The 26,857-nt window shown below is 39.2% G+C and overlaps 2 protein-coding genes across 3 annotated transcripts; both read left to right on the top strand.

Moving 5' to 3' along the window:
• Positions 1 to 18,406: 18,406 nt before the first annotated feature.
• LOC109032942 (uncharacterized) lies at positions 18,407 to 25,811 on the top strand. Of its 2 annotated transcripts, none has more exons than XM_072298318.1 (5): positions 18,407 to 19,154; positions 19,509 to 19,636; positions 20,194 to 20,410; positions 22,982 to 23,090; positions 24,473 to 25,811. In XM_072298318.1, the coding sequence occupies exons 4-5, from the start codon at positions 23,079 to 23,081 to the stop codon at positions 24,869 to 24,871; spliced, it is 411 nt and encodes a 136-aa protein (XP_072154419.1). In that variant the 5' UTR covers positions 18,407 to 19,154; positions 19,509 to 19,636; positions 20,194 to 20,410; positions 22,982 to 23,078; the 3' UTR covers positions 24,872 to 25,811. The 2 variants fall into 2 exon arrangements, with proteins under 2 accessions (XP_072154419.1, XP_072154418.1); XM_072298317.1 differs by having other exon boundaries at positions 19,509 to 19,720.
• LOC140223768 (prostatic acid phosphatase-like) lies at positions 18,730 to 20,367 on the top strand. Its single transcript, XM_072297579.1, has 3 exons — positions 18,730 to 18,805; positions 19,509 to 19,720; positions 20,194 to 20,367. Exons 1-3 carry the CDS (start codon positions 18,730 to 18,732, stop codon positions 20,365 to 20,367), a joined length of 462 nt encoding a protein of 153 aa, XP_072153680.1.
• Positions 25,812 to 26,857: the final 1,046 nt, after the last annotated feature.

Below are 26,857 nucleotides of genomic sequence, written 5' to 3'. Positions count from 1 at the left end.
TTTGAAGGATGCCTGCCATTCCTAACATGTTGGAGCGCCTGCAATTTCGTATGATACTATGCAATACCTCTGGTGTGAAATAGTTGCTTCAAGCGCCGTGGTACGCTGCGGCGCGGCGGGTGGGCATCCAGTGCGAAACGCGCATTGGCGCCTTCAAACCTAACAGGGATACTTCACGCATTGCGCAATGCGTGAAGTATCCCTGTTAGGTTTGAAGGCGCCAGTGCGCCGCCGCTCCTTGTGCCACTTTGTGTTAGGCTCTAATATTTAATCTCGTAGATTCAGCGTTTTTCAACTCATGACTTTGAAATGTTTGCCCTTTCTGTGTGGATTATTCTCATTTTAATTGATGAAAAAAAATATGTAGTAAAGGAAAATATAATGTGCGTTTTGTAAATATAAAGGTGATTCCGTACAAATTTAAGGATTTACAAAGCACACGAATTTCTACACAATTTCTTATAGCCTTTTATAGCCGATGGCGAAAAAGCAACAGCCAGGCGATAAAGTGTAAAGCCCGGCTATAGGAACGATGGCTCGGCTGTATAATTTTTTATCGCTTCGTGTAGCCCGGCCGTATGATTTTTTCCACTTTCTACAGCCAGCAATATGATTTTCTATCGCCTTCTTCAGTCGGCTATAAGAACTCCTATGGTATTTTGAAACGCAGCTCCTATCGCCAATTTTTACCAGGGTTCCTCGAAACAAAATAAAAATTTGAGAAAAAAAGGAGCAATCAACAATACCGAGTTTATTTTAATTTTAATGTATTCTTTTACTCGAAATTATGGTTATGAAAAAAAGTTTATAAAAAATTAAGCACAAACTGAAAATGAGATATTAATTAAAAAATAAAAACTAAAGTTTGAGCAAGAGCTTATCGGAGTGAAGAGTAATATTTTTTGGCGCCCTCCTCACTTGAAGATTCAAGTGTGAAACCCAGCAATCTGTCACACAAAGGCAAGGTCGCCGTTATCTTTACATACCAATTACACGCATCGGGTGAAATTTGAATTTACATGTTAATAAACACAGCCGAAAATTAATTAACCTTGGTCTTTGTACTTGCGGCGAGTAGCCCCCTTTCTCCGGCAGTAAGCGGTCGGATTACCGAAACCCATGCTGGACGTCAGAAATAGATCCGCAGCCACAAAACCGAAGGGAGGTCATTAATTAAGCCCGTTCGGGATAGGCGAGAGATCAGGACTGACATCCTTTCAAGTTGAGAGAAAGATGTGGCTTAAACACTCAACCGGTAGATAAAGATTTCGATGATCGATATTTTGTTTGACAATTACGACTGGCAATTATTTTCATCAAAATTCGTGTTTGAGTCAAATCTTGTGAATTGCTTTGACCGAACTTACATTTCTAATAGAAATACACAAGATCTACGAAAAATATATTCAACTAGGATGGAGAATTTGCAGGTGTCTGAAATTTGATGATTCCGTTTTTGAACGGACGCGACCAAATGAGCTGAACACGAGGATACTCGTGGTTCATAAATTGAACAATTATTGGAGGAGATATGACAAAATTATCTATTCTGCTAGAATACATGCGGTCATATGGGAAATGCCGCCAGATGACGTCATTAGGCGGCGCATTTTCTCACTTTTAAATCTATTTCTATACTATTTCCCATAGCCGAAAAAAATTATATAAAATACTTTAAAATCAGCTCTGTAGGCACTTTCAAATGAAGCAATAAAAATTTTGCGTGCAAATTCTCCAATAATAGATCTTATGGGAACGAGGTTAAAAGGTGCTTGACAAATGTCTGATGAGAAGCAAAGAGTTGAGTATATCTTGACCGAATTTGTCAGAGAGGAACTAACCCACATTTTGAAAAAAATTGAGTTAAGCATATTTATGCGTTTCACTAGTCGTTTATTTCTCTTGCCAAAATCTGAAATTTGAAAAAAAAGAAATGATTTTGTGAAGAGAGAGGTTAAAGTTTATTTTCTGCATTGAGCCTTATGCAGGAATAAAACTTCGAACATCTTTTTCTCAGTTTCAACTTCGTGTGGGTTGGTTCCTCTCTGATGAACACGGTGCCATCTAACGTAGAGCTAATAGCGCACAAAATTTGAAAATTTTAGAGAGTTTTGAGCTTATGAGATACTTTTAGCGATTGGCCCATTGCATGAATTTTTAATTTTTTTCGCGTATTACTGACAACACTGTGAGCCAAAGATCACGCACGGTGTGATTATAGACAAGAAGACGTGTCACCGTTGAGGCTGCTGCAGTGGCAGACCTGCTATTAACCTCTATTGAATTTGGTGTATGAATAATTAGCAGCTTTTATCCACCCCCACCTCTCTCTAGTGTTACGTGTGTACCAGATTCTATTTTCCACTCTCGCTCCTCTATGGTCTTTCGTTCTAATTATTTTTGATACCGCGATTGAATAATAACCGAAAATCACTGAAATCGCATAACATACATACGCAATTAAGGGCTGGAATTCGTTGGTCCTTACGGTACTTAAATATACTTCAGACGAGTCTCAACTGCTGTTAAGTCCAGCTTAGCGCTCCTGATTGACTGGTGATGCGGTTTGTACTCATGGATGGATATTGCACCTCTACGTGAAAGAGCCGCGACAAAATTTAGCTCTAAAGGTTTTTATCGCTCATTAGGATCAATTTATTTAAGATAAAAAAATAGCAAAAAAAAACTACAACTATACAGCTCAACATTTATAAAATCGTATTTTTTTTTTTAACTCTTGCTCTTCTTATTCAAGACGTTTACATGATATTTAAATAAAAGATTTATTCCGAAATATAGACATTAATGGTCACTACATTAATTAAGTTGGCAAATCAAGCACGACTGACTCAATCTAAATTGCAATTTGATAGTTGGGGATAGTAAACTTACCTTACAAACAAATTTATTGAGCTGCAACTCCATTCGGAAACTTGCAACCCCGTTCAAAGCATTCAATTAAATCTTACGGAGCAAGACAAATGCATGTTTTTGGGGAAGTGACTATTTGATCAACCCGGTAGGTTTATTAATATCCTCGCAGCAGAATTGAAGGTGAACTTTGAATGTACGATACCCGCAAAAAGGTCCATTAAGGTGCAACTATGATCTACAAAGGGATATGAATGTATGTATTTTTCAAATACAGAGCTATCCGCGCTGCTCGTTGTGTTTATTGCCTACTCGGCGAAATTGAAGGCAACTCTAAGCAGGTGATATCTGCCAATGAGTTGTTCATTATCGATGTGTTTCATAATACTTTCCAATAAAGAGCTATTTGTGCTCCGCGGTAAAATTGAAGACAAACTTCAAATTGACGATATGTATTTATCAATAGGTTTACAAATCGTCTATTGGGTCAACCGAATGCTAATAAAGCTGTATAAATGTGCATTTTTCCAGTAATTAATTTATTTGCTTTTATCACGCTCTCAGGTATAGATTTATCGCCTAATAAGCGCATCAATCTAAGGCTAGTAAGTGATCGATATCCACTGGCAGAGTACCTAGCACAATTTATATTTGTTCGATGAATGTATGCAGTGGGATAACTGCATGTTTTTCGAATAGCTCAACCATTCGTGCTTTTCTGTAGACTCATCGGAAAACCCGAAAAGTTCGGAAACCTGGAAGGCAATTATAAGTAGAAAGAATCTAATAATTTCTGACGCGACAAAAATCACTCTCTTGTGATAAAGATCCCGCAGAAGAATTTCAATGCTTTTATTCTTCATCAACCAGAACTTTTGCATAGAAACATACAATTCTCCCTAAATGTCCTCATATGCAATTCCTGAAAATAAATGATAGTTAAATATGAAGGAGAGACAAAATCAAAAGTTTGGATCCTCTCTGGAAGGTTATCGTCCTTCCAAAGGCCTTGGAATCGCGTATCAAAGCGAGTTAAAAATAATTTGTTTGTGAGGAGCCCCGCGTCGATACTCCGGTGCGAGAACTTTCTTATACTAAAATAAACAAAAGAAAGCTTCGAAAATCTTTAGGTTCCAATTTTTTTTCCACGGGTTTTGAACTCCCTCACTCACTCAATCAATCAATCAATAAAAAATAAAAAAAATAACCAAATCGTCGATTTTTGGAGCTGTTTCTAATTTTGTAACGCAAACGAATTTTTCCCTTCCGTCATCTCAATGGGCATCCCGTACTTCAAAACAATGTAAGCTGCATCTTTGGCATTGATTCAACTTTCAAATTATCTTTTGCGATGTTTTCCGCTATTTTTCCTTTCTTCGTTTCCTTTTTCCTCAATTTTATTTTCTTTCTCCTCTTCAATCTTCTTTTTCCTCTCCTTTTTTTTTAGCACCCTCGTTGTGATAGCACCTGGCGCAGCTTCTCTTCATGCGCCACCCGTAATCTGGCTTTGCAGCAACGTTACCCGTCTAATGACGTTACGTGCTTGCCTTTTCCCGGCAATAGCCCTGCTCAGGTTTTTCAGTCAGGTTTGGACCGTCTTCCATATTTTCTCCCATTATTTCAAATCGGCTTCACCTTGACAAACCGAACACGAAGTTGAGTTAGTGAAAATATTTTCGACGTAATGTTCATAATTATTTTCTTCATTTAAAAACAACTTGCATTAAACTCGATCTAACTGCGATACTGCGATATTTCTGCGCATTGGAAAATTTAAATGTTTTCCTTGCATTTTCAGTATCAGAACTTTGGTTACAGAGGAACACTGGACTACACCCACTAGGTCTTACCCTCATCACCACGTCCGAAGCACTCTGTGAAACTTTTCAGTCCCTCCACACGGTAAAAGATCCTTCAGCGCACAAATTATTCATATTTTCTTTACTATACTTTACTATCTTTGGGCCACCTGCCAGGCTAATGCAGATGCATGATCCTGTATGAATGGATTCTAGTTCACTTTTCCTTCTTCCATTCTCGACTTGCAACAGGGCAAGGGCCGGCCCATCGATTTTGCCCATCATTCATCAAGAAGTTATGCAAGCCCCAGGCGCTTTGTTTGTCGCGCTGTCAGTTTTTTTCTCTCTTTTCTTTACCCTCAGTAACGTCTCCTACGCCACAAAATTTCGGCCTCAGGTGAAAGTCACGTGCGATATACACTTTGCTGCAGCTGTTGCCAATTAGACTTTTACACTTTAAAAAGTTGGCTGGTTGCGTATCCTTTTTCGTCTCATAAAACGCAAATCCAATACCGTCTCATGTCGTTTCGAATCAATTTGACAAGTTATGAAGTACGAACAGAACTAATTATTAGTAGGTACACCAATGAGGAAATTTTCATCCCTATAAGAATGCGATTGACAGGTTTGATGTAGGTATCCGTTTAAAAACTGTACTCATCCATTTGAAATGCAGAAAGAAATATTTTTAGAAGAAGTAAATCAGGTAAATAGATAATGAAGCGTAAACTTAATGATATCGCGTTGACATACTTTGAACGATGGCATTAAATGTTTCCTAAAGTTTGATTACGCAGACAATTAGAAGTAATACCTATAATATTTCATTTTTCTGCGATTCCAAGTAGTTGTACCCACTTGTTGTTGTTGTTGAATGCATTTGATTTTGAGTTTTTTCAGACGTTACATAATCGACGATAATTTGTATTGCATTGTCAAAGAACTATTTAGATATCCTTAAATTAATTAATTCGAATTGAAATTTTTGCCCAAATAGTGTATCTTGAGCATTTCAAATTAATTTTTGTTGTTATAGTAGTGTAATTGCAAGGAAAAATATTAAAAAAAAAAAAAAATACATTTACATGATTGTAAGTTTTATGTTTATCCATAGACTAAATTGGCAGTAAGTTCACGAAACGAGATCTGAGATTTGAAACTAATTGTTTCCTTCCTATTGTTTTCTTAAATTGGTAAAAATTGAAGATATTTTTTCGCTATATTTGGCACAACTGGTGACTTGCGTCAAAGCGATTATTAGGTGATTATACACCCATATCAACTCAATCTTAATTTGTCAACCTGATGAAGAATAAGCATACGGAATAAAAGAGGAGGGAAACCATCAAACTTTAATGACTGCATTTTACGATCACCTTTAAACACTGATTAGGTTTATGATGGAGGCCATTAAATTTTATGCGAATGCATTTGTGGAGAAATTGAATACCATCTGCGAAAATTACGAATCTTTGATAATTTATATCTTAACTCGAAGGCAGTGTGAACTTGTTTCATTGCTTTTATACATTAGGAAAAAAAGAAACAAAAAACTTAGTTTGTTCATTTCTTTATGAGAAGGTCCTGGGGTTCATCATCCGACTATCCAGAACAGTAGAAGTGGTAAAATCCTGGCATTATGATCTTAATTCAATATCAGAGTGGTTGATAAGGTTCCTATCTAAATAATATTTTTTTTCTATCGGAACGCTCTCCAATCTCACTTTACAATATGCAATCCTAAGAGTAACGGTTAACGCAAGACGCTAGATGCGCGGAGTATTTCGCGGGGTTGGAGGCGTAGCCCTTCAGTGTTCTATAAAATCACGCTAACAGGGAGTAATGGAAAAAGTCGTATTTACTAACCGACAAATCGTTGCTCCTCTGCTCTGGCGTAAGGGTGTATTTCGACTTCCGCAATAGCCCCAAGAGCATGGATTTACATGTGAAACAGGGTTCATGTGGGATTTAAGATACGTAGGTCGTCAGAAAGGGCGACGAAATAAACCGCAAGAATCCGAACGAAAGGAGAATCCCACGCAGCAATACAGTCGTAAATCCACGCTTATGAAGATACCAGATACCTCCTCCAGTCGGAGCGAGATTTGATTCGATCGGGAAAACATTGCAGTGCAAGATTTTCATACATCGGAAAACGTAGAATAACCAGTAACTTTTTGCTGTAAGTTCAAACGGTTTAAGAAGAAAATCGATAATTCCCATGAAATCTGGGATTGATGTGAACTATCAATTATTTTGGATGAAATATCTGGGGTTCAATGTCATTATATGATACTCAAAATAGAGATGCCTGAAGTGAAATTCTATCCTCTACAAATTTTGTGCAGTGACATTTGGCCCTAAAACCAAATAGTTTGGGCGTAAAATCGAGATTTAGGAGAAAAAACGGGCACATTTTGGGAATTTGTTTAGTTTTTGGGGAATTTTGGGGTAAAAATATTTTCGGCTTTTTGATGACTCTTGCATATTCGGGTTCTACTCATTTTTCTGCACTTTTTGATGTACAAAATCCTTGTATTGCAATTTTGTCCGGGTTACCCCCTAGTTGAGATGGACTCTCAGGATAGCGTTGGATATTCCCTACATTTTCGCCTCAACTTGAGAGCTGGTTTTGAGCTTGGGAGATGATTTCAGAGAAAACCAGTGCCACCATCGTGTTTGTCGCGAACTTTTACAAAAGAATCAACAGTCAAATCGCAAATTTCTCACACATGCAACATCTCCATTCGCAACCGTAACAGTTGGGGCACTTGTGCTAAGGGTAGAGGAAGCCGAGGCGGACCAAGAGCGCGATTTGTTGCAGAATATGATACAGACAACACGAGTTTTTATTACCTGTTGAGCCTATCCGTCATCAGGAGCAGGGCTGGGGAGCAACGGTTGCGGGCCATTAATGCCGATACGGATCTGCGATCTGCCGCGGAATTCTCCGTGTCTCGCGGATCCGGCCCTTGGGCTCTTCGAGTCATACGTGATTCTCAGTCTTAATTCTCGTAGACTGGTCTGCTTTGCGCTTTTACTCGTGGTTTGATAGCCATTTGCGCGAGCAGAGACTATGAGGTAGCGTTTCGGTCTAAGCATTTTAATTTCATTGGCAATTGATCTATTGGGCTTTATTTGGACCGCATTTAGCAGAAAGGAACCAAGACACATCAGCTATTGGAAAAATTAACTAGAGCGATTTAATTTTTCGAGTTTGTGCGGGTTCCTTCGAAATTTTCAAAGAATATGCTTCTTACTAAGTGGAAAATGCATCATAATTTGAATACAAAAATCCGCACAACCTATTTCATATAAACAATTAAATAAATTGCCGAATTAAGTTTAGCAAAAGCTGACGTGGCTTGGTCTTTTACTGCTCAACGCAGTCCATTTTGACATAAGGTCCCCCTATTTTTGGATATCTGGGCTCATTTTATTGTATCTGAGACTCAACAACCTAATGTCAAGGTCGTAAAATTGACACGAACAATTTTAATTTTCACGAAAATATTAATCTAATTTCCATCTAGAATTTAGTTGGTTTTTGCGAGTGATCACAAGAAAAGTAAGCGGCCTTTTTAGTAAAAACCACTCAACAGTTTTCTGGTGAATATAAATTTTTCGAGTGGAATTTCAAACGTTGAAATTTGGTTACAGTAATTTGTTTTGGAAACGGCGATACTGGAAACCACATTTGTACCATTAGCTTCCCTTTTAGGTAAACCTTTGAGTGAGCTAGAAATGGTAGCTCCTTATTGCAAAATGTATTGCAATTGACAAATATCAATTGAATGAATGACAACCTTAACTTTTAACAAATTTACTCATATTTTAATGGGTTCAGACAAAAATTATTGATATCTCTACACGTTTTTAATTACGAAAGATTACACATTTCTCTGGATTTCTACTCACATTTCTCTGGAGGGTACCTGAATCCTCCCTATTACTTCCTACAACCATTATTCCTCCTCCGACCTTTCACTGCCACAACTTCGTACCTCCCTCCTGGAGTGCTTTCATAAAGATGCAAAAGACGAGAAGAATTTTAAGCGATAATTAAAAGGAAGGAGTGAAATAGCGAGTTGAAATTTACAGGACGGCAAAAAAAGCTAGGTGTTATTGCCGCTAAAGCCATCGATCTCCTGCAGAGGTGGCGGCGTGTTGCATGTCATGACATTTGTGGGCTCTAATCGCGTAGGAAACATGGACCGAATCGAATGGGAGTAGGATCTGGCTTTCATTAAGCTTTATGATTTCGCCCGATTCTTTCCGGTCGCCCCGACCGGACAGCCGGGCGCGCACGCACGAAAGGCCCCTTTTATCGCTCACATTCATTTTTAGAGCCCCGGTACCTGTGCTTTACGGGCCGCCTCACAGTGGATCGAGTCGAGAGGTCGGGCAAAAGGAAACTTTAAACGCTTATAACTCCGTTTATACAAGACTTTGAAGTTCTGAAAGTGGTTTCATTGGTTTTTTCGTGAAAATGTCCTCTCTTTACACCCCATTTAATTTAAAATATGACGAAATAAGAATCAAAATTTGCGATTTTAATAAAAAATTTCATGTCCGACCTCTGTGATGGACTCGATCCACTGTGCGCCTCAACCGGGATCAGACCGATTTATTTCTCTCATCGAAATCGACACCCGAACTTCACCGGCTCATTGTTTCGTAATCATTATTGTATGGGCGTGGACATGCAGTGCAAACTGTGTTGCCGTTCTCGGAACAGAGCAATGCTGAATCGCATGGTAAATTTTGGCATGATGCTGTAAATCGCCAGTCGCGAGCGTTACAGAATCGCTTTTTAATGGTCTATGATTGTGAATTATAAGAAGACAAGAGGATCCATCTAAACGCCTCGTTTTGATTTAACCCCAGTCTGAAAAATTCGGATACTCCGAATGGAAATACGGAATCGAAGAAGATAAAAAAGAAGATGTGGGAGAAACAGACGGAGAGAGGAATTATTTTTATTCCTCTTATTTTTTATCGCTTTTTCCTTTTCCATATTCTTATTCGTAATATTGGGTTTCTTATTCCTCATCTTCTCCCTCTTCCTCTTCTTTCTATTTTTATCTTAAATGTCTTTACTTCTCTTTTTTCCTCTTTGTCTGCTCTTCTTTACCTTTGCTTTTTTCTCTTGTGATTTTTTTACTTATCAATTTCTTCTTTTTCTCGTGCTTTTCCCTCCTTTAATTTTGAATACGAAATACCTTGACTGACCTATATGAGAAGTATTAAAAGTCGAGTGTGTCAAGAGGGCTAACATTATTTCTAACCGAATAAATCAATCAATAGTGTGCGACTGCATTCTTTAAGAGTTTTTCATTTCTGAATCAGACTCGATTTTTAAATCTACCGCGGTCATGCAATCACAATTTTAGGATGAAATTCGGGAGTTCTAATAGACTTCAACAATTTTCGAAAACACTGCATCATACCGGATCGCATTTTGAACTCCACGTACCTATCCAAGCCGTTTGACTGACTCTTTTCCCTGGGTTGATCCAGTGTTCACGGTGGCACCATGGCGGTTATTATTGCATACCGTTTGATCAGGTCGATCTTAATCTACTCCCAATTGGGGAGCCATGATCTCGTGTATCACAACCCGCGTGACTCGTCAACTTTGCTCCCGACTCTTGCACTTGTCTCATCGCTATGGCGCCCTTGTTTGTCTGAGGATGAAATTAATGGCTGTGTTCAAAGCTTTTTGCAAAAATAATTTCATTTTGCACGAAATGCACTTATTATTACAAACTAGCGAAAAATGTGGAATGTCACCAAAGCTGATGAGCAAAGTGACGGGTGTCTGTACATGTGTGAAAACAACTTATCGGCTTTCCGCCGAGCGGAGCTTTGTGGGAGGTTCTGGTAACCTTAGTTTTGACATAGCTGCTCAATCGATCGGTTTCCTAGGCGTGCTTGTAGCACTAAGATGACACTTATTGCATTTCTCGTCACCCGAGGAAACTGACCTGCCAAAGCTCAGCCCGTTACCCCAAGCCAAACCTTCGGTCGCACGTGCCGACCCCCTCTGAAAATGCAGCTCGTCGTCATTGCCAAGTGGTGTCACACACCTTTCTTAAAGCGAGCGAGGATTCCGCCCACTAGAATTTTCTAGAGGAAACCTAATCCATCAAACGGGTCCTCATACTTCTTGTCAAAGTTCTTTCAATACCGCATTAAATTTTTAAAAAAAAGAAAAAAAAGAAAAGAAAAACTGCTGCTATCCAGAAACATTTAATGGAATGAAACGTTCCTTCCTAATTACTTGGGGCTGAAACTTCAACTCAAGTCGTAGCTAGCCCGCAAAACTTTGTGACTGGATCATAACTACAGGTAACAGATAGGCCCCAATAAATTGGATTCCAGTCACTATTTGTTAAAAATGACGACTCACTTTAAGTATAACCGTCATTACTCTTTTCTCCGTGTGTCGTGCCTCTCGCCGAAGGCTTTAATGTTAACGCATGGAGTATACAACTATACCTACATGATGGATGCCTGTATTGCATACGCAAAATAATGAAGGCGCTTTACCTTTTCCTGCGCTTCTATAGTCTCTTACGGCCCTCCTATGAATTAGCAAGGAGCATAAGAGGGTATTACTTCACTTTGTGTACACTTTACACACTTTACACATCTGTAATCGAAATACCCCTGTTCTCTGCGCGGAAAACCGCCCCTGCTTCATTTTTATTGAGTTTCATTATTCTTGAGGCTGAAATGAGCCTGCGACGGTTCGGAACGTCCCGTCTTTTAAGAGTTTCAACATTTTTGCCATGTTTTACTCAATTTATTTTTTATTTTGTATTATTCTATATGAATGGGTATGTTCATCAGAGTAGAATCTTCACCGATAGTAGTTCCTAAGCCTGAGGCCATGCCCCTGTTGCTGTGCCGCAGGGACCGCAGACGCGGGTTAAATTGGAAGCGATAGCGGGGAATGAATGATGGGCGGCGCTGAGTGAGACAGGTGTCAATCGACTTTCATCTCGAGTGCAATGAAGCAGGAGGGTCCAAGAGAACTTGAGGAAGTTCAGAGACTTCATATCGGCGCATTCCGCGCAAATTATACGCTGCACTTGCTCGAGAATGAGTGCAGGGTGTCTCCGAGAGTTCTGGGCTCCGCGCTGTGAAGCGTTGTGTTTCCGTCCTTTGCGATCGATCGATCGATCTGCCATTGAACCTATGGAAAAGGATCGATTACCACTGTCCTCTCAACGAACAATTGTCGATTGCTCACCGAAGTTTCAAATAGGGAGATATCGATACCCTATTATTCACGCTCCGCCACTGTTCGTCGTTTCTCTGAAAGAAGAGCGTACCTCACTTTCAACGGGAGTCCTATTCTCCGTATAACTGGATGCTCTCGGGGGCTCATGCGGAGACAGAGATACGCCAGTGGCGTGGCGTGAATGATCGATTATCGATATATCGCCATTTGAAGCTATGGTAAAGAATCGATTACTAAGATGTTCGCTGCGAACACCCTAATAATCGATCTTTTTTCATAGGTTTGAGTGGCGTATCGATCGATATATCGCAAAGCACGCCACGCCACTGAGATACGCCCTTATGCGTCAGAGGAGTAATGTGTTGTGTTCAATACACGCGATCTTGTCATGCTCGTAAAGGGCCCGACAAAATTGTCTCTTGATCGTGCCGCGTTCACAGGAAATGTGACTCGGTTGAGGCGATATGAGACACAGATCAACAGCATCACATAGTTTCAAGAAAAATATTTCGAGACAGTTATTTTTTCAAATTCTATAGAGCTTGATTCATTTTTTGAAATGGGAGAATTTGATGTATCAGATTTTGGCATGGATGGTTCAAAACGGAATGGTTTGCTCCAAACATGTGAGGAGAGTGCCAGACCATTTGAATTTATTGGGTCTACTTGAACCATAATTCGAGTGCTATAATGAAAAAATCACGAGTCTCATAAAACATTTCAACCTTGTATGAGAACCGTAAATATCTAGATCAGAAAAAACCTACTTTGATGGTCCGAAGTACACGAGATAGATCGCAATGCGACCGATCTCATGCTGATTCAAATGAAACTAATCGGGTTAACACTCAGAATTTACGGTCTCCGAGGCGAATGTTTTCAAATTGATCTTAAATTGTAGGAACGAAAGTGACGATGAGATGCATGCTTGCATCCTCTCATTCCTGCTTTCTACAAGTTAATTCATCCGCGAAACCTACACATGTGAGGTGTAAAATGATCGCTGTGCCATAGATTTGAGATGAGTCGCTATATTGAAATATCACGTTGACAGAAATTTCAAACATTTGAAAGCGTATGCTGAGAGTATTGTTTTTCTATTCGCTATAAGTCTTTAAATTTAATATAATTTGTGTTTTATTCTTGTGTCTATTGGACACCGAATTTGAAAACGGAAAGAAAGAGCTTTACACTTGCTAGTGCAGCTTTCATCAGGATGGTGAAATAGTATTAAGGATACATCAACGCGGAGTTTCGTGATGGTAGGTGCTAATTTAAGCGTCTAGTTTAAGAACACCCTCTGAAGACGATGCGCCACGCTACTGTTAAAAGTTTACGGTTGGCTGACGCGCAACTTTCAGTTCGACGTTGCGATCTTCCTTAGGAAAAAGGTCTTAAATTTCTATTGAATTCAATTGTGACTGTCTTGTTTTATTTAAGGCTGAAATAAAAAGAAAACAGGGAATTCATCATAATTAAAAGAGAAAGAACCCTAATAGATAAGAGATACTTTAATATATATATATATGAGTCGCTTTTATAGCGCTCTTTGGCGCTGTGCGACGCCTAATCGCCACAAAGCTCGGTCTTCCCACAGGTCATCAGGGAGTTGACGATCTCTTATCTCATTTAACACCCCCTGTCGCCAACCTCTCACTGGGCGTCCCCTACGTCTCCTCCCAGGAGGAACCCAATCAAGCATCTTTTTTGGCAGCCTCTCTTCCGTCATCCTATTGACATGACCATACCAAACCAGTTGTTTGGTCATGACGTCGAACACGATGTCATTTTCGACTTCCATTATCTGACGCACTCTATCATTACGGACCCGATCTCTCCTAGAAATTCCTGCTGACCTTCTCCAGAAATCCATCTCCGTTGCTCTTAGCATATCCTGTGTCCGTTTCTTCAGCTGCCAAACTTCACATCCGTATGTTAATATACTTTTGACTACAGCGTTGTATATCCTCCTCTTGTTATCTTTGCAAATCCGCTGATCCTAGAGGATTCCATTTAACATCGCTATAGCCTTCCTTGCTAAGGTGTTCCTTTCCCTGATAGCTTGATCCGTCCTTCCATCCTGGGTCAACCGCACTCCCAAGTACTTAAAGTGCTCGCAGCCTTTGATCTGCTGCCCATCCTCCAACTCAATGCTTTGCTGATCACCGCCAAAAGTCATCTTCTCAGATTTGGATATGCTGACTTCCAGACCCCACTTCCGATACTCTTCTACTAGCTTGCGCATCATGTATTCCGCGTCATCTTGATCTTGAGCAACCACCACCTGGTCATCAGCAAAGCACAGAGTAAACAGAGTTTCGAGATCGCCCAAGGGGACACCCATACCAGAGCATTTCTTTGTCCATTCTTTTAGCACGCACTCGAGATAAATTTTAAATAATGTTGGCGACAAACAACATCCCTGTTTTAAACCCTTAGTCACATAAAATCCCGCTGACAACCCCCATGGCACTTAACTTTGGTAAAACTCCCTTTATAAAATCGCTTAACAGCGTCAATCAACCGCCCGTTAAAATTCGATTTTTCCAAGGCCTCCCAAAGTTTCACCAACGGCACGCTGTCATACGCCTTCTGGAGATCCACAAAAATTAAATGCAGTTCCTGAGCTACGGCCATTTTCTTCTCAATGACCTGGACAATAACAAAGAGGTGATCTATCGTAGACCTGCCAGCTCTAAAACCAGCCTGCTCCTCTGCTTCGTGATCCTGCCATTCGTCCTCGATCTTCGCTTTCAGTATCTTCCCGTACACTTTGCTTATTGTCCCGGTCACTGAGAGCCCCCGGTAGTTGTTACAGTCGTCCTTCCTTCCCTTCTTTTTGTAGATGGCCTTGATCCAAGACTCCTTCCACTCCCTTGGTACCTCGTCACCCCTGATGCATTGTTGCATCAGTTTTCTGAGGCACTCAAAGAGCTTGGCAGTCCCGTACTTGACCAACTCGACAGGAAAGAGATACTTTAATAAACAGCGAAAAAGCCACTCGAGGAACTCGGAGGACAAGGCGCATAAGTGCAGTTTTTGACAAAATTGAGATATTAATGATTTCAATTAAAACTAGTCTTAATACATATCTTGAGAAATTTTCCCTCCCAAATTCCAATTCTTAAGCATTAAAAAGTCGGTTCGAACTTTCTTTCGGCCATAAGGATCCGTGTAATTTCGAAACTTGGAACACGTATTTCTCGAAAGAGCATAAACTTTACTTATGCGCTTGTCCTCCAAGTCCCTCATATTTGTGATCAAGATGAAAGTACAAACCATAAAATACCCAACATTATACATCATACCAATGAATCATTAATTTTCCTTATACTTATCATATATCTTGGTTGGTGCTGCAATGTGATGGGAATTTGGTTAAATGCACCATTGACTCACCTTAATCTGCGCGACTGATGAAATCTAGGTGGACGGAAACCCAAGAAAAAAGCCTTTTCCAAAAATAAAATTTCCGGAGTTTACGCCTTGCCGCAAAGCGGATTGAAAGACATGTGACCAGCCCCTGAAAGACATAGTATTCTCTCAATATAGCCACCTATGACCTTCAAAAATTTGAAAATTCATCCTACATCATCTGCCTTGCAACGCAAGAACGCCGTAAACGCCATTTTACATTTTTCGGAAACAATGTATCATAGCAGAAAAACTCGTGTACCTTGGAACAGTATTTTTACAGATTTTTTTCGCAAAAACTGTCAAAAACTTGACCTGAAATTTGAGATATGCACAGGTGAAACAGTTTTTATTTTATAACGTGTTAAGTTAAAAAAAAAAACAAAAAAAAAAAAAAAAAAACAGGGAAAATCTCGACGGATTTACGGCGTTCTCACTCGGCAAGGCAGATCTGGGAAGAAACGTTTTTGAGAATGATCACACGACCTAGTGATCCAAATCTTTAGTAGGTCTTAGTGTAGGCTGCGATAGAATTGCGCGAATGCCTCCTTTTTTGCCTTTTTGGAGATGCATAGGACTGCGCGAATTTTTCTGGTACTGAAAAGTAACATGTTTGCGCGGATATTCAATATATATATTAATCACAAATAATGACACTCAATCCTACAGCATTACTCCTGTCTTGTAGGTGCTAATATGCGTTCCACGCCAACTGACCGACTGCACTGCGTTTAGCGCAATGCGAGAAGTATTCATGCAGTCTTGTAGGCGCTTATAAGGGGCCACACTTTTTGGTGCAATGCGTGAAGTATACCTGGAGTCTTGAAGGCGCTAATATACGTTTAACGCCGGCCGCGCTGTGTTTGGCGCGATTATTCGAGCTCGCGCTAGGATAATCGCGACATCGAATAATAATGCTTAAAAGGCCTGTGTTTCGACGCCGTATGAGCTTTCTCACGTTGCCTCAATTCTCCCGATTAAAAATTTTTCTCCGAGAAAATTTAGGAAAGTTCTTTTTACCTGCAACTATTATTCAATCTTTTCATCAGGTAAGACATCGAACTTGTCAACGAACCAACTCAAACTAGCGACAACATAAAAATGCGTTTATTTTCCACCTGTTTCCTGTTTTGCCAAAGTTCTACCTTAAATGAACATAATTTTAAATTCGCGCATTCCTGTAGCAGATGTTAAGGTTTCCATTCGCGCGATCCTTGTGCCTTTTTTGCACAATCCTCATATATTTTCTTGGACATTTCGCGCAATCCTGGATTACCGTTTGTGTAATGAGTTTGGGTAATGAGAGACGTAACTTGGCAACAAAGGGCTGGAGATGACTGTCCCCAGGGGCTCTGGATGTGGAAGAAAGCGCGACTACCGCGAGTCGAAGTCGTATGCTTTGCGCGGGTAAATTAATTTTGCCAAGGATCCAGTAATAAGCCGGCACGGGCACTCAACACGAGGCGACAGTCCCGAGTCCCTCTCGCGTGGCAGGCCGACTGTAACTCCGGAAATAATTATTGCGGATCTTAAAGAGAGCTCTAAACCCCTGTCTTTGATGTTAATAGTTTAAACATAGACTACCGCTTCACCGAAAGCCAGAAATCCCTCCAGGGAACTTTTGAAGCCAAAACACGTTTATTTCCGATGTTCAATCCTCCCTCCCAATTTTCCGAATCGTTCAAGTGTTAAAGCTCCAGTGAGAGGCATTTAATCTTGAATTCAGAAATGGACGTATTTCTATCAAACAGAACTATGTGAACGTGAGAAATATGGGGTGTGCTCTAGAAATCTGCATAAGAAACAATGTATAATTGGGCGTGATTTCTTTTGAAGAATTGGAAAAGCGGGATTTTAAATTCGCAGCAAAAAGAACTATGTGCCAACTGAGATATATGAGCCGCGGGCATGGCACGAGAGCGTTGTGGACAGGGCTCATGAGTTAATAACCACTACGAATAGCCGTGACGAAGGCATCCATCTCCGTTGACGTCACTGGCACTTTATTATTCTCATTCACTCTTACGGCCAGAGAACTGACGAGCACACCTCATATTTCTCACTTGCACATAAATCTGTTGGATAGAAATACGTCCAAATCAGGGTGGTATGAAACGTAAGAAAGATTTGAAACTTTGGAAATTTCCGTGAGATATTTCCGGAAATTTTTTTCGTACCTATGCAACTTATGAAATTCATGACATTTTTTAAACGCGTTTTTCAGGGACTCTGTATGCAACCCGCACTTAAATGCAAGGAGTTATGATCTTATTTGGTCCCTAATTCTCGATAGTAAATTTCTTACGTCTCGCAAATTTCTAAAACTGCCGAAAACTTTTTGAGAGAGATTTTATTATTTTAAATTTCATGACATTTAACCACCCATGTACAATTGTACATAATACCTTTGAAGTTTCCCTTCGCTCTCTAAAGGTATAGTACGAAGAAATCTTCCGATGAGGAAAAATTCAAAAAAATGCTCACATGTTGTATCAATGATATTAAGCTCCGGTGTGAGAAAAACTAAGTGGCATAAGTAATGCTCGTAACTGGCAGAAACGTTTATAATGTGAAACTGGGTAGAACTCTGAAATTGGCGACACTAGTAGAAATATTTTGAATGCGTGTGATAAGAATCTTTCAATCTTGCATATTTAGCTGATCCTCAATAGATCCAGAACGTTTAATCTAGATAGTTTATTTTTCATCACATAAATGCGTAGGAATGAAACCGCATCTGATGGGGTTTTCAACAACTTCCTGGACCGCATGCGGCACTGGAAGGTTTTAAAGACTTTCGATGGGAAGGATTTAAACTGAATTTTAACATGTTGTGTACATAACACGGACAAAAGTTTTATTTCGTGGGATATATTTTGAATATGTGTCGGAAATGCTTCAACGTGCTAGTCCGGGTTAAATAGGAGGTGACAAATTTTAGACACCCCTCCCAAATTTCTGTTACAAGTTGTGCTATCTGCGAGTAATGTATCAACCTCACTCACGATCATGCTAATTTATTTGTGACACTCTTCTTCAAAGAGTAAATGTAGGCCAGCAGAGTGTACTTTAGAGCCAGATTTTACATTGTTAGCCTCTTACTTTTATCACGATATTATTGAACTTGAAAGGTTCATATCTCCGTATCCAAGGTTGTTTTTGTGGAACTCTAAGATTGCACCCGTTGGCGGGAAGTACTAAAAAATGGAAGAAATCCTTATGAGTATGAAATAAGTACTTAAAAAAACGATTTGGCACTTTGAGAGATTGTCACAACTGGAGTTTATATTTGGAGTGTACACGCGATAATTACCTCTCTTCGTCTACCACATCATCCTCTATTTGTAGTATGATTTGAAGGGGGTTTGACTTCAACATAGATTGCAAAAGGCATAGATGAAAATTAGTGACATATTCAGCATTATATCACTTCATTCTTCTAATCAGTCCTACTCAATAGTGCCCCCAGGTTGTAAACTTGACATGCTGTAGCGAAATCTCGGTTAAAAGCATGTCAAATCATGTACCTTTACCGGACCTTCTTGTGTGTTCGATAAACGATAAGGGTTCATTTATTCATTTTACATTGTAATACTTTCATTTTATTTCTCTCAAATATTTCAATTACAAATCTTCTCAGTGGGAAGTGCAGAATGAGAAATAGTAAAACAGTTATTTCGATTCGTAAGAATATGTTCTTGAAAAATGGTCTTATTACGTTGACTGTGATTCTATTTATATCTTTGGTGACAGCATGTTTTGGATTTTACGTATTCAGTCGCATACCCAAAGCTGAATCAACTTTGCGGTTTCTAAGCATCGTGAGTAAAAAATTACACACATAATAATTCAGATTATTCATATTAAATACCGTATGCAAATGAAAAGAAATCACAGTAAACTTATTGTGACTTTCGTGAGTCATGATTGCAAGAAGCGGATAAACTCCTTCTAAGAATCAAATGAATTGTAAAATAAGACAAAAATGCACATCTAATGTGTTCTTTCAAACTTTCTGCTCGTATTGCTATCTTGGCATCGAGTTACGTTATTTTGTCAAGAAAATGGCGCGGAAAATTGTTTTGAAATTTAAATTCAATTCATTCCGATAACTATACAGCCAGCTATGTGTATTAATGTATAGTTATTAATTATATTTTTATCTTCTTTTGCAGGCGTTTTAATCCACGATATTCTGTCAAAAATGGACAAAGCAGCGGTACTCAAAGAAGACTTTAATGGACGATTAAGTTTATATTCGGCGCACAGTAGCACTGTGCAAAGTCTATGGAGAGGGCTCGACGTCAGTCAAGATATGCCAAGGCCTGATTACGGGGCAGCAATTATCGTAGAGCTCCATGAAATTAAAGATAAGTTTAGAGTAAAGGTAAGACATTTCCCGAACACACTGGTAAAAAAAGACCTCTTGGTTCAAGAGTGCAGCTTCTTGTCGCCGGATTTAAGAGTCTGGACTCTTGTTTCAATGCAAAATCCGCTTGAATCAATGTAAAATCCGCTTGGATCAATGCAAAATCCGCTTGAAACAAGAGTTCAAGACTCTTAAATCCGGCGACAAGAAACTGCACTCTTAAGTCAATGCAATGCGTTATTGGTCCAAGAGGTTTTTTTCACCAGTGCATGTATCAAATTTTTAAAATTTAAATTTTTTATTTTCAAGAGACGGGTAGCGATGCCATTTTCTGATTATTAAAAGTCCGCAAACATTCAATGGAGCGATGAAATGGAAGATTCAATTTGTTTCAGCATTAAGTATAAAATGTACAAATATCGTGAATTGATTCTCGCTAAAATGGTGAAATGTCTTCCAGCTGATAATTACACAATGCTCATTTATTTCAGGTCCTTTACAAAAAAAGTAATTTAGATGAGAATCTCAGTGTTCTGAAAATCCGCGGCTGTGGAGTTGGAGGGCCTTCGGAGGTGGATGAGATGTGCGATCTAGATATTTTCTCGTCGGCGCTGCAGCCCACAGCTATCGATGACTTTGACAAAGCCTGCGAAATCCCGAAATAGGAAACTGAGAGGATCAGATTTACACCACCACTCAGTTTTTCCCGTACGTATCTGATGTACACCTAACTCAGGTTAATGAAATATACAGGAAAGAATATCCTGTAAGCTCATATTTTCTTTTGCTCCACCTCCCCCGCCCCCTACCTATCTACTTATCTTTACACTTCTCAACTTAAAGATAGGCTTATACCCGTACAAGGATAAAAAATTCTTCGGCGAGACAAAGCATGAAATGGGTGTTACTAATTTATTGTGTGGTACCACGAACGCTTTGTAGACGAAAGTTTCAAACCTGCCTTAATTTGCATCAGCCGAAAAGGACTTCCATGAAGTCAACGTATGAAGAAAAAGCTTTTATAATGTTTTAATAGCCTCGAAAAATACTGAACAATAGTTTCATAAACTTTTGTATTTTGATGCGAAATTCCAAAAACATTCTTCATTGAAAGTCATACGCTTGGAAGATCAATAAAAGTTTCCGAAACTGCTAATTAATAGTATGTTAAGTCATAGGCGGATCCAGGCACCTCGAACGGGGGGAGGCGTTTCCGGGGGCCTACCTCGGAAAATGTTTGAATTTTTGAGGCATCTAATACGCAATTTGAGTCAATTACGTCATAAACAATCACCAAATTAGAACGTCGTCTTTCCTCCTTTTTTTTTTTTTTTTTTTTTTTTTTTTTTTTTAGAAAAGTTCCGTCTCTTTTTCTGCTTTCTTTTTGGGGGGGTAAACAGGAGGAGGGTAGACGTCCCCTACGCCCCCTGGATCCGCCTATGTGTTAAATTTTAACCTGATTGCCGGGGACCCAGAAAAAACTATCGCGGTTTGCGCGGCTCTGAAAATGCGTAGAATGCGCTACGCAAATTGTACGTGAGTGAGTGAATTGACTTTTTTTATTTTGTTTTGCATAATTTCAAATCGGTTTTATTCATGTAAAGTATATTCAATTGGCCGCTATATTTTCTGAGTGCAGCATAACTATGCTCTTCTCTATCATATCAAAATAATAGTTTTATAAAATACAACAGAGGTTGGCATTATTTTCATTCGTATAATACTGGGGAAGAAAGAAATACAATTAGGCGATTAAAAAAGAATTTCCATAATCCTTTAAAATCCCATTTTTCCTAGGAAAGATGTAGAATGAAACAGACTTTAAAAATATCGATGAAAAGTTTTAAGGAATACGGTTAGTAAGGCTTAGATTTGACTATTGCAGAAGAGTGTAATGGAAACGGTTTCAGTTTCGCCTTCAATTTCCTAAGTAGACTACAGCGGTTGCATCGATACCCGATGTAATGTTCTAACTTATGCATATTTGTAAGAACCTAGTGAAGGCAAAATTATGCGCGGAAGGTGCACTGTTACCTTATAAGTCACATTCTATAACTGTGTTTACTTACTTTAGTGTAAATTTCATTTGAATGAATAATAAGAGAAAAGAAGGCTGGAAAACTGACACCGATAACACGCAAATAATGAAACATTGCACTGTCTTTTTGTGGATGGTCATACGATGAAAAAATTATTATTATCCCGACAGACTTTTCCAGAAATGATGCAAATAGTGCTTTTTTAACGTCCTACTATATGAATTATTTCATTTCAATTACAGTTTTTCTGCTCATAGTTCAAGTTGCATACTGCCTTGCTAAGCAAGAACGCCATAAATTCATCAAGTTTTTCCCGCATTTTTTGGAACTTAACACTTTAAAAACAACTTTACAAAACGACAACAACTTGATGATTTTATGAAATAAAAACCGTTTCACCCATGCACCTCAAATTTTCAGGTTAAGTTCTTGATAGTATTTGCGAAAGAGCTCTGTAAAAACATTGTCCCTAAGTACACAAGTTTTCCTGGTATGATACATCGTTTTCAAAACAATTAAAATGGCGTTTACGGCGTTTTTGCGTTGCACGGCAGCACAGTAGCTGTAACATTGGACTGCATTTTGCAATTTGGAACTATAAATTCTGGCTCTTCTGGAAAAACACTTATGTGCATTGGGAAACTAATGGCACATACGTTGTTTTTAAACTGGGCTAGAATTTATAGTTCCAAATTGCAAAATGTGGTACATCCTGTAACGAGATTAAAAGACTTGCTATGAAATCTGAAACAACTAGAGCAAACTTATCAATCCAAAACGCGAAACTTCATTAAATCAAGGAAATTCTCACTTTAAGGATACGTGTTTTTATTTTCGTTAATCTATTTCGATGACACTATCCATCTCAATCTCGATTCGAAAATTCTCTGTTTTCTTCCGCTTACTTTGTTTTGCATCTGCGGACCGATTATTGAAATTTAAACCAGCCCGGTAAGACATCGAATTGCGATATATTGCATGGTTAAGATAGGGCTATGTCTTGTCGTGTCGGGCTGACATAGTTTCAATAATCGGGCTGCTGGACCGTGCAGATCATCTCGAGCCACCCGGAGCAATGTTTTCTCACCTGACTACGTGCGATATTGCTCTCATCTTCTAATTTTAATTAAACCAGCATCACAGAGAGGCACGTATTTGCGTAGCCGTAGGGGTACATCCGTCATAGTTACTGCCAGGGGTTCTTTTTGTATTTGAATTTTAATGGTACTCTGAATTTCAGATTTGTATAAAAGAGTCCAATAATCATCAAACGGCATCAATTTCTTTTGTGCCTTCCATTCGATAACACGGCTCAGCAGCACCAACCAAAATCCAACATGAAATTCCAGGTACGTTCATATTGCTTATTTTTCAGTTTACAAAGCTTTACATTTATTGGCAGATTCGATGACGTATATGTCTTTCCTTTTATTATTATTTTTCTTTTTTTATTAAAAAACAACTTGGTAACGCAAACTTAAATTGAGTTTTTTGTGTGTGTAATTGAGTTTAATTTATGACATTTTTATGACAAACTCATCGAGTCAAGGAAGTTTGATATTTGATAGTCTATAAGGATATGAATGGGTCAGTTGCACTGGGCTCAGAGTCGTGCTTTGATGACAGTATTTTGTATCTAAGCAAGAAAAATAACATGAACAGTTCAAATACCAAGTTTCTTCACTTAAAATCGAAACAGAAACTGTCTCTTGAAATTATACATGGTTATTCAAAAGTCACGCACCACTGGCCATAACTTTAGTTCTAATTAAGGTGTCGATTTGCGGTTTGTGACGTTTTTCCTCATATTGAGGAAGGAACTTTTTCAGGTACTTTCCAGTTTTTGATCCCCTCGGGGGAGGGGGCGGGGTGCAACTCAAAAATTTCAAATGGCCACCCCCCTCATGACCAGTGGTGCGTGACTTTTGAATAAAGCTGTAGCGGTGAAATTATGCATTATGCTGTAGTTCACTACGTACCTCTTCCACCTTGTTTTATAGATTGGGGTGCACATGGAAACTGGATACACTGGTAATGCTGGATGATTTATGTGCATCAATGATACATTAAATTTAAAAGAAACAGTGTTATTCACTCCGACGACAAAAAATGGGCGTAAATGTGTCAATTTTAGCTTTCATGTAAAGAGCATCTTATTTTTTGAAATACGCAGACTTATATTTTGCAATGGAGATGTTGCATGTGTGAGGAATTTGCGATTTGACTAATGATTCTTATGTAAAAATTCGCGAGAAACACGATGGTGCCACTGGTTTTCTCTGAAATCAACTCCCAAGCTCAAAAAAGATCTCGACTTGAAGCCAAAATGAAGGGGATATCCCACGCTATCCTAAGAGTCCACCTCTACATTAAAACAAACTCTCCATGCAAAGATAGGGAGCAAATTAGCAGGGTTGCCGTGTTTTCAGTTTTAGAGTCCCCAAATAAAGTGGCAGTCCTGTCAATATTGTATTTGCTCCCTATCTTTGCATGGAGATTTTGTCTTGATGTAGTGGTGGACTCTCAGGAAAGCGTGGGATATCCCCTCCATTTTGGTCTCAACTTGAGAGCTTTTTTTGAGCTTGGGAGTTGACTTCGGAGAAAACCAGTGGCACCATCGTGTTTCTCGCAAACTTTTACATAAGTATCAACAGTCAAATCGCAAATTCCTCACACCTGCAACATCTCCATTTCTACCTAAAAACACGAACCCTGATGCTCTGTATTCCAGGTTGCCGTCGTCTTCGCCTTGTGCGCCGTCTTCGCCTACGGAGAGGAGTCCACAGAGCTCAGCCGTGAAAAGCGTTACGCCGTTGCCACCGCCGCCGCCTTCGCTCCGGCACCCGCCTTCGCCCCAGCACCCGCCTTTGCTCCAGCACCCGCCTTTGCTCCAGCACCCGCCTTTGCTCCAGCACCTGCCTTCGCTCCAGCCTACGCCCCCGCATACGTTCATCACGCTTTCGCCCCAGCACCCGCCTTCGCCCCAGCACCCGCCTTCGCCCGATCCCCCGCCTTCGCTCCAGCCCCCGCCTTTGCCCCAGTTCCCGCCTTCGCCCCCGTGGCTGCCCCCCGCAGTAAGGTCGTTCACTCCGTACCTGGCGCCCACGCCGAATACGTTTCCTTTGCCTAAGGGATTCACTTAAATTGAATGATCTGCATTTCTAAGGGGGCATTTGAGGGGTTGAGACCTTTTATTCGCACTTTAAAGTTCCGTAATGGTATAACAAGAAGGAATAATTAAAATGGAGCCGAAGTCATCGCAAAAAAGTAGCTTTAAATTTCTTTAGATTCGTGTAATTTGACGAGTTTTGGATCGAATTCCTTCGGTCTCTCTTAAATCGCACTGGTAAAAAAAAAAAACATCTTGGTTCAAGAGTGCAGTTTCTTGTCGCCGGATTTAAGAGTCTGGACTCTTGTTTCAATGCAAAATCCACTTGAATCAATGCAAAATCCGTTTGAAACAAGAGTTCAAGACTCTTAAATCCGGTGACAAGAAACAGAACTCTTAAGTCAATGCAATGCGGCATTGGTCCAAGAGGTTTTTTTTTACCAGTGGAATTTTCAAGGTGTCAACATATGCTCATTTTCTGATAAGGTTTCAGTTTTGCTCAGTTTTCAGAAACTGACTTTATTTGCGTGCATTTTAGCTTCATTTTACAAATATGTCTGGAAATGAAAATTATTTGCTAAGAAACAGCGTATCCGCTATGGACAGTACTGATCCAAACATCATTGATTAGAATGAGATCACCCGGACGTTTATACATTATGTTCATGACTTGTGCTTCAGCTACAAAAACTAAAATTCGCTAAACAAAAAGAGATATTATTTCATCTTGCCAACAAATGCAGCGTTCTCACCGGCAAGTATCATGGCCCCAAAGAGAGCACTCATTCTTTCTACTTAAGACGTATTACTAAACTTTTGAAAAGTTATTGTTTTCTAATATCATCTGTGATTTAATACGAAGTTATATTTATTGTAAACGGAGTTTTTTTAACATCTGTTACCCTGTCGTTTCAAGAAGTATATTTTGTTGAAATAAACATGTTTTAAGTTTTCCATAAGAGCAATGTTTTTTTTCTTGATCTAAAGGTCTTGAACCTTGTTAAGCTACCTTCCGTTCATGTTTTAAAACAAGCTGTACTTATTACATACATTCCTTTCGACTTCATTTTTGCCCACAGAGACGCTAAAATATTTTCTTCTTCTTCAAAGGTGTAGCCATTAACTTTTGATTTTGACGGATTGGTTTTTGAAAATCTTATGGTGTACATGCTACACAATGACGAAGCTGACAAAATGTCTGTAATTCGTTTTAACTTCCTTTCAATACGATTGCATATTTTTCGAAGTACATGTGCCAACCGATCCGATGTAGTATGTCTTGCGTTTTATTTCGACAGTTTTTCTGCACGAGGGAAGCCTACATAGCTTATAAAAAATGATCATCAAATTGCGGTAAACCGAAGCACATTTCAAAAATTACCTCGATACTGGCTGCCTCTACTCTCCTTTTTTTATCTTTTTGGTGAGCTGAAAGGACACGAAGTCCCTTTTATCTAAGAACATCAGCAAAGCTTTGACATTCATAAATTGTTCTTCAAATATGTATATGCTTGTTTTTAAATGGGTCCGTGACAAACACATTTCGGTCGGTGAAAAATTAGATTTAAAGGCTTGCCACTATGATGCTTATTAAGAGGGAAATATAGACTTAGCCTTTTCCAAAAGGTACTTTTGGACATAACTTTAAATGTAGACAAGACATGTGATGGATATAATAGTTTTTAGACGTAGCTATGGTCATAGTCGTGGCAAAGACGACAGATTTTATTTATTTTTTTTTTTTTTTTGAGTATTTTTAAATAAATAAAAATTGTCAATCAAATATTATATTAATGAGAAAAATTGAATAGGCTAAAGGACAAAATGAGGCACGCTAATATACTGGGTATTCCAGAGCCTCCGTCCACCATCTCTTTCCCGGAAACGGCCGAAAATTGAGCTTCAGGACGAAAACTTTAAGGGGTAAATCAACCCCGAAGAATTCAATGAAGATATTTTCTGCCCCCAAAAACCCAATTTTAAGGAGGTTTGATCTCTTCTCCCAGG

Source organism: Bemisia tabaci, chromosome 3 (assembly GCF_918797505.1).
Source record: "Bemisia tabaci chromosome 3, PGI_BMITA_v3".
Classification (NCBI taxonomy): domain Eukaryota; kingdom Metazoa; phylum Arthropoda; class Insecta; order Hemiptera; family Aleyrodidae; genus Bemisia; species Bemisia tabaci.
This window is presented reverse-complemented; position numbering and strand designations above follow the sequence as displayed.